General features: G+C 36.5%; 1 protein-coding gene across 1 annotated transcript in view; it reads left to right on the top strand.

The window, feature by feature from the left end:
* MAPK1 (mitogen-activated protein kinase 1) overlaps positions 1-9,093 on the top strand; it is a 104,964-nt gene that overhangs the window by 57,732 nt on the left and 38,139 nt on the right. The window contains exons 2-3 of the mRNA XM_019665450.1: positions 6,839-7,021; positions 8,784-8,973. Of these exons, the coding sequence (XP_019520995.1) occupies positions 6,839-7,021; positions 8,784-8,973 (373 nt within the window). The remainder of the gene's footprint in view (positions 1-6,838; positions 7,022-8,783; positions 8,974-9,093) is intronic.

The raw sequence follows: 9,093 nt of genomic DNA, 5'->3' as shown, positions 1-9,093 counted from the left end.
TGTGGAGGGCAGTGTCACTGGCCCTCATATGTGGGATCCAAACTGGGGCCCTCTGGCGTCCCAAGCCAGTTCTTAACCATCGTGCCACTCGGCCGCCCCCCCCCCTTTTTTTTTAACTGCTCTTTTAAGAAGTAAGTAATACACAATATATTGCACATATTTGAAGTGTACAGTTTCATAGTTTCATGGGTATGTGTCAAAACTTATCAACACAATCAAGAGACTGAACATAATCATTGCCTCCAAAAGTTATTTAGTTCCCATTTGTGGAGTCCCTCCCACCAGCCTCAGGCAACCCTACTGATCTATCTACTTTCTGTCCCCTTAGACTAGTTTGCGTTTTATATGACTAGAAGTACTTTTTGGGGGGCCTGGCTTCACTCAGCATAATTATTTTAAGACCTGTATTGTTTATATCAATAGTTGATGCCCTTTTATTGATGAATAGTAGGAATCTGTCTTGAGAATTGGGTATGCTCACCTTGCACCCTTCCCATTCTGCACAATTGATTAATCTCAGTATAGAACTCATCTGGGATTTTAGGCTGCATTTATGTAATGTGGCTGGGTGATTTCAAAAGCTGGAGCTCCTTAAAGGACAGAATATTATTTATAACCTTTGTATCCTGTTCGAATAGTCCTCGGTACATAGAAGATACTAACCCAGTGCTGGGTAAAAGTTTCCCCCTTTATTCAGGTGTTTGTGTATGTCTCGTTTAAATAATATACCCAACTCCACTTTTAAAGATTATTCTCTCACATGGGAATGAGGTTAAATTAAGATATTTTGTACTTTTTCCAATAATACTTTATTCTTCAGATATTTTTGTATTGGTCAAGAACTCTAAAATAATTGTGCTTTTTCCTTTAGAGTATTTCAGTACTCTACTAGTACTTTGCTGTTTTGTTTCTTTTCTAATTAAAATTTTTTTAATACATTTTAAAGAGGTTCACCTGGCTCTTCCATCAAAACAATATAAAGAGGTATACAATAAATATTTTTGTTGCCCTATCTGTCCAACTCCAGCTTGGTATTCTGTCCCTCCCTCCACCACCACTCATATTACTTTTTTGTGTATCCTTCCAGACTTTCTATATGCAAGCATAAACAAATACTAATACGTATCTTCCTTTTATTCTTTATTAGAAAAAAGATAGCATATTATCTACTGCTAGGCCTTGTTTCTTTTCACTTAATAGATCCTTAAGCTCTTTCCATGTCATTCCTTTTTTCAGCTGGCTGCATGGTATTCCACTGTATGGACACCCAGACCCCTATTGATGGACCTCTTTTTAAGCTGTTTATTTGTTTGTTTTGAGATGATTGTAGAGTCACATGCAGTTGTAAGAAATATAAAGAGATCCCAGTTTCTTCCAGTGGTAACAGCTTGCATAATTACTTTATAATACCAGAACTGGGAGATTGACATTGATGAAACTTACAGAGCTCATTCATATGTCACTAGTTTTATATGCACTCATTTGTATGAGTGTGTGTTTAGTTCTGTACAGTTTTATCAAATGTGTAGGTTCATGTAACCACTACCATTCCTTTTTGACATCTATTGAAATGTTTGATTTTTTTTCCCCTTTAAAAAATTTTGTTTTCTAATTGTAGTAAAAAGTATAATGCAAAATTTACCATTTAACCATTTTTAAATATACAGTCAAGTAGTTCTAAGTATATTCACATTCTTGTGCAACGGATCTGTAGAACTTTTTCATCTTGTAAGACTAAAACTGTACCCTTGAACACCATCTCCTAATATCCCCCTCCCCTCAGTCCTTGGTAACCACCATTCTGCATTCTGATTCTATGAGTTAGACAACTTTGGATGCCACATATGGGTGGAATCATGCAGTATTTTCCCTTTTGTGACTGGCTTATTTCACTTAGCATAATGTCTTCAAGGTTCATCCATGATGTAACATGTGATAGAAGTTGACAGCTCAGCGGCAGCTCAGCTCGGGCCGTGAATCGAACCAGCAACCCTGTTGCTCAGAGCTTGCACTCTTGAGCGAGCTCTTAACCAACTGAGCCACTCGCCGCGAACCGAATTTCCTTCTTTCTTAAGGCTAATATTCTAGTATCTGTATATATCACATTTTCTTTATCCATTCATCCATCGATGGATATTTGGGTTACTCCTTGACTGTTATGAACAATGCTGTAGTGAACGTGGATGTGCCAATATCTCTTTGAGATCCTTTTTTGAATTATTTTGGATATATACCCAGAAGTGGGATTGCTGGATCATAATTTTATGTCTGATTTTTTGAGAACTTTCATACTGTTTTTCATAGTAGCTGGACTATTTTACATTTCCAACAGTATACAAACATTCCAGTTTCTCCACATTCTAACACTTATTTTGGGGGTTTTTTTCTTGTGGGTCTTTTTTGTTGTTTTGTTTTTTGTTTTGATAGTGGCAATCTTTATGGGTGTGAGGTGATAGCTTGTTGTGAGTTTGATTTGCATTTCTCTAATAATTTGAGAGTGAGCAACTTTTTATATGCGTATCATCTTTGGAGAAATGTCTGTTTGACATGATGTCTTATTTTTAATTGAACTATTTTTGAATTCGTAAATATTGGCCATAATAGATTATTTTTATTGTTGTCAAATTATATTTACTTATTTACTTTTTGTTGATATTAAAGCTTGTGCTTATAAATGAAATTGCTCTTTAGTTTTGGTTTTTGTTCTTTATCATCAATTATTTACTCTATTTTTTAAATTTTTAATTATAAATGACATACAATATTATATTAGTTTCAGGTGTACAACATAGTGATTCAACATTTATATACCTTACAAAGTGATCACCACAATAAATCTAGTAACCATCTGTTACCATACACAGTTTTTATGATATTATTGACTTTATAACCTATGCTGTACATTACATCCTCATGACTTATTTTATAACTGGAAGTTTGTACTTCTTAATCCCCTTCCCCTTTTCCACCCAGACCCCCACTTCCCACCCCCTCTCCTCTGATAAGTAACAGTTTGTTCTCTGTATCTATGAGTTTGTTTTGTTCATTTATTTTGTTTTTTTAGATTTCACATAAAAGTGAGATAGTAACGATATTTGTATTCCTCTGTCAAACTTCACTTAACACAATACTCTGGGTCCATTCATGTTGTTGCAAATGGCAAGATTTTATTCTTTTTTATAGCTGAGTAAATTCCATTGTATATATGTATCACATCATCTTTATTCATCCATCAGTGGACACATAGGTTGCTTCCATATCTTGGCTATTGTAAACAATGCTGTGAACGTAGGGGTGCATATATCTTTTCAAATTATTGTTTTCTTTGGATGAATACCCAGAAGTGGAATTGCTGGGTCATATGTAAGTTCTTTTTTTAATTTTTTGAGGAATCTCCATACTATTTTCCATATTGGCTGTACGAATTTGCTATCCCGTCAGTAGTGTACAGGGGTTCCCTTTTCTCCGCATCCTTGCCAGTACTTATTTGTTATCTTTTTGGATAATAGCCATTCTGACAGGTATGAGATGATACCTCATTGTGGTTTTGATTTGCATTACCCTGATGATTAGTGATGTAGAGCATCTTTTCATGTGTCTGTTGGCCATCTGTATGTATTCTTTAGAGAAATGTCTAATCAGGTCCTCTGCCCATTTTTAAATTGGATTGTTTGTTTTCTTTATGTTAAGTTGTATGAGTTCTTTATATATTTTGAATATATTAATCCCTTACCAGATATATCATTTGCAGATATCCCATCCATTTAGTTTCATTTTTGTCTTGTTGATGGTTTCCTTCTCTGGGCAAAAATTTTTTAGTTTGATATAGTCCCATGTGTTTATTTTTGCTTTTGTTGCATTTGCCCAAGGAGATGTATCCAAAAAAAATATTGCTCAGACCGATATCAAAGAATTTACTGCCTATTTTCTTCTAGGAGTTTTATAGTTTAAGGTCTTATGTTTAAGTCTTTAATCAGTTTTGAGTTATTTTTGTATATGGTGTAAAAAAGTTGTGCTGCAATTCCCATCTCATTCGGAAGGTGCTGTAGGGCTAGTAAATGGATGTCTTTCCGGTATAGTCTAGGTGCCCTTTAAACCATTTGTTTTCATTGTACCCCAGGGTGGGCAGATCTGGGCACAGGCCCTTCAGTGATCCCTCTCTACTGCAAGTCAGTGCTTTGAGGATGGGGTTCCCGTGGTACCTTGTCTCCATCTGTCCTACCCATTCCTATGTGATTTCTCTTGTTTGTTGTACAGAAGCTGTTTAGTCAGCCTTCATTTCTTCTTCAGGAGCAATTGCTCTGTCTATAGGTGTAAATTTGATGTGTTTGTGGGAGGTGAGTTCAGGGTCTTCCTACATGGTCATTTCGGTACTGGAGGTACTTATTTATTTTTAATAATTATTCACCTTAAAGGGATGAGTTAGGAAATTCTCTTCATTCTTTTCACTTTGAACAATTTATTTAACCTTGAATTCTTATTTTTAAAAAGAGCACGTTTATCAGTTAAAAGAAAAATACGAATATCTAAAATTAACCCATCCAAAGACTGTAGTCACAGATGGGTTTAAGATCCCAAACTGCAACCATAAGTTGTTGACAGGAGACACATTTAAAGCCAAAGCTGTAGCATGGCAGTAGTTGGGAGAAGGGAGATGAGCAAAGATTAAATTCTTAGAGAAAAAGGAAACGGGATTGGTAATGCCAAAGTGATTTTTTTTTTATTAAGATTTCTTTTTAATTGGGGAGTTGGGGGAGGGAAACAGCGTTGGGGAATCCGGAACAGGGAACAGACAAGTTGCTGTCCTTTTGTTCTTCAGTCTAGTTATGGAAGACGTTGCTTCACTGGTCCATGTTGGTATTATCATTACACTCTCCCCAGGTGAGGCAGTTGCACACCGGCTGCCGGCAGCTCACGGTAGCTTATGGCAGCCCTCTGCAGCAGGGGCTGTAGCCTACACCATCGCTGACGACTCACAGCAGCCCAGCTCCAGGTTGAGCTGTTGTTCAACATCTTAGCTGTAGAGGGTGCAGTGTCACTGGCCCTCATTTGGGATCCGAACCGGGGCCCTGAGGCTCAGAGCTGGTGTCCCAAGCCAGCTCTTAACCAACGCACCACTCGGCTGGCCCTCCCAAAGTGATTTTAGAACCAACACTATTAGAGATGCCAAATAATTTGTGGTAGAAGGTATGATAAAATATATATATATAAAAACTGAGAAATGAGCAAATATAGAGTAATTATAGAAGAGTGTAAACTCTTTGTGATCAGCTCTTCAGCAGATAGTGTAAACCAAAAAGGCAACAGAATGGAGTTAATAGAACAGACAGGAACAGACCCAACTCCATAGACAGGGTCACACCTTCTTTTCAGGTGTTCAAGGAGGATGACTTCATGCTTTCTCACTTAATAAAACAGGTCAATTGGTTGTTTATTTCATCACTGAGTGTTGACACAATTTGGAGGGGCACATTGACCATAAACCCTTCCCCCCAACAGCCTTGTTCTTGAAAACAAATTTATGGCTATATTTGATTACCAAGTTTCAGTTAAAACTAGAAATTTATAATGTTAATATTGTAAACAATATTTTACAGCGATTTTAACCTATGTTCCTGTTGTCCTCATGATCCTTCTATGATTTGAATTATCCCAAAACTTTCTAAAAATACTCCCAATATTGAATAAACTTGCTTAAGCAACATGCCCCTTTTTTGGGGCAGCCTATCTGAGAATTAGTAGTTTAGGCCTTCATTCAGCAAACCAAAGCAAAATAAGATTTGAGTAATGATTCTTTTATTTAAGGAAATATATTTTATTGGGTGTACCTGTGTACAGTATATTAATGGTGTTGTGGGAGAATTGAAGATGACTAGGATAAGGTCCCCCCTACAGCATAGTTTTGTGATGGAGTCAGGTAAATGCATCAAATAATTCTCAGAATAAGTAGACTGATAAATATTATAGAAGCACAAATTTGATAATAAACTTATTTTACTGTTTTATATTTCTTGCACTTATGAGAAAATAAGAATGTCTTACTGCCTGTCAGTGACATTTCATTGCTTCAATCGATAGACCAGATAACATGAAAAACTCTTATAGAAAAGATTCAGTAGAATACTGATCATAATATAGATAATAATATTCAAGATTCAAATTCATCATAAAATTAAGATACAATTATTATTGCTTTTGCTTGGAATTCAAACCATAAGGACAACTTGGGAAGAACTGGGCCTTTGTTACGGCTATGAAAGTATTGAAGAATATAGGTTTTGTTATAAGACTACCCAAATACCTTGGTTAAACGTCTTTGCGGGTGAGGGGAAAGAGTCATGTCATTTTGCAAGTAAGACAAAGTTGGTGTTAGCATTCAGAATGTCCTCGAGTCCATTTTTCTTAGGGATGAAGATGTAGTTGATGGTCATTTGAATGTTTCTGCTGAGTGAGAGGAATCTGATATAACAGTAAGAAGTTGTTTTGGAGGCAGAAATGGTTACTCTCACCAGAGTGTCGTTGTTAAAAACAGTGGGAAAGTGTTATTGTGTATATGTGGCATAAACCCATATTGCTGGGTTTATGAAAATGGTCATCCACAGTTAACAGGGCCAGGCTCTGTTAGGTTTGAGATTCAGTATGTGCTATACTGTGCCAGCTGCATCCCCCCTAGCTTGAGGCCTTTTGGTGGGTAATATACATGTAGCCTTCATGTGTATGAAACAAGTATTTACAGAGTGCTAAACATTTAATACTTTACCAGTTTGCATTCTTTTTGCCAAAATGTTCTAAAAACTGCTTTTAATATCATCTCCCCCCTCCTTTTTTTCTTTTTTAGCTCTGCTTATGATAATGTCAACAAAGTTCGAGTAGCTATCAAGAAAATCAGTCCTTTTGAGCACCAGACCTACTGCCAGAGAACCCTGAGGGAGATAAAAATCTTACTGCGCTTCAGACATGAGAACATCATTGGAATTAATGATATTATTCGAGCGCCAACCATCGAGCAAATGAAAGATGTGTATCCTTTTCAGACAGCTGACTCCACTGCTTGGTCACCTTGTTTAGTAAATGTAACTTGAAGTGTCCTGGACTTACCAGATTAAAGGAGAAGTATATGAAGCACTTTATTTTTTATTTTTTTTATTTTTATAAGAGTTTATTTGAGCCAAACAGACAACATATGCCTGGGAGCAAGATCTCAAATACTCCCTATATGAAGCACTTTTAAAGGGAAATTGTAATCTGTTTGCCATTTACTATAACACTTGCATTATATAAAATTTTTCTCCACTTCATTTTATTATGTCACTATTTTTAGTGTCTTTGGCAAATCTAATGTTTTTTTCTTGTCAGTTTCAGTAAAGATTTCTTTAAATGTAGTTATGGAAAATCTTGGTTAATATCATCTCCGTTCAAGGTTTGGTTGGTTATGATGGTAGAAAGGAAAAGAAAGAGCTGTGAACTAAGAAAGAGGGTACCCTAGATACCACCTGGTTAAATGCAGACTGTCCTGATCTTAGACAAAGTCCTTTTGCCTCTAGGTCTCAGTTTTCTCATCTTTAAAATTAAGGTACTAGCCCTCATGATCTTGAAGGCAAATCAGCTCTGAAATTGTTATTAACTATGACCAACATTTAGAAATATGGACTAAGCAGGTCCAGAAAATGCTACCTGTGTAAAGACTACGCTCGAAAGATAGAGGCATTATGTATACTAAAGAGGACCTGCCAGAAGAAAATTCCAATTTTGGCTAGTACAGCATTCCTACCAGTTTGCTTAATTTGAATTCTGCCCCTCCCAGGAGAAGCAGCTCACTGTCTCTAGGCAGCCCTTTCTATTTATAAACAGCTCTGTTAATAAGTTCGAGTGATATTTTAAGTGAAATGCCTCCTGCCGCTACCACCTGTTGTCCTGCTTTACCTTTTGTCATAAAAATCAAGTCTCTTTCAGATGACAAGTTTTCAAGTCAGTTTCCTTTGAATCCCATCTAGCATGAATCTGTAGGAGATATACAATAATATTTACACAGAAATGAATAAACAATGCAAAAACATTGCTAATAATATTATGGTGAAGTTAAAAGCTAAAGGCTTTTATAATTTAATTTCTATAAGAAAGAAGTTAGCCATAGCTAAAATTCTAGATGCTTAGATACATGGATAGGCAAGAAAGCAAGAGGGGCAAAACTAGCACAAGTCCCTTCTTAGCATGACTTTCCCATAATCTTATTTATTTAGGATCTTAACATTAATTGAATAGTCAAGCAAATAAACTGAGGGTTGAATTTAGTAGCAATATGTGTTAGGCCTGTATTTCCAAAAGTTTTATGGTTGATTTTTGAGGAGGAGAAGGGAACAAGAAAGGAAGTAAAAGACATTATAAGTTCTTGGTGGGTCAGAGAGAGGAGGAAATGTATGATGACCTCTCCCAGCCCTTTCCAACCAGCCTTGGAGGAGCTTTATTGATGGTGAATAACATGTAGAACAGGGAGGCCGAAACTTCAAGATTGGCCAGTATTTCCGTAACAGCCTGTTTCAGGTCTCAGTTTAGACCCATAATCAGTCATATCAGGCAGGTATAATGCCTCTTGTCTCAAGAGGAGTTAACTATTTCAGATACCTTCCATAAGGGTATATACCAAGTTTTCAGTTTCACATTTCCCTTGTGGGCCTCATGATGTAATTAATAATGGACCATTTGGGGAAAGAGTTCATTTTGTGTTCAGTGTTTTGCGAAGTGTGACCAGCTATTTGGTGTGTTACCTTAACCTGTCCAAACAGATATATAGTACAGGACCTCATGGAGACAGATCTCTACAAGCTCTTGAAGACACAACACCTCAGCAACGACCATATCTGCTATTTTCTTTACCAGATACTCAGAGGGTTAAAGTATATCCATTCAGCTAACGTACTGCACCGTGACCTCAAACCTTCCAACCTGCTGCTCAACACCACCTGCGATCTCAAGGTCAGCCAGGTTACTCACTCTTAGAGTGATATATATTGAAAAAACTCTTTTACTGGGGCATGTTTCTATTTATTGTTATTCATATTTAAACTTACACCAGAAATGCATGAAAATATATAT

This window comes from Hipposideros armiger, unplaced genomic scaffold (genome assembly GCF_001890085.2).
Source record: "Hipposideros armiger isolate ML-2016 unplaced genomic scaffold, ASM189008v1 scaffold_443, whole genome shotgun sequence".
In the NCBI taxonomy this organism is placed as follows: Eukaryota; Metazoa; Chordata; class Mammalia; order Chiroptera; family Hipposideridae; genus Hipposideros; species Hipposideros armiger.
The sequence above is the reverse complement of the archived record's forward strand: the minus strand, read 5'-3'. Positions and strand labels throughout refer to the sequence as shown.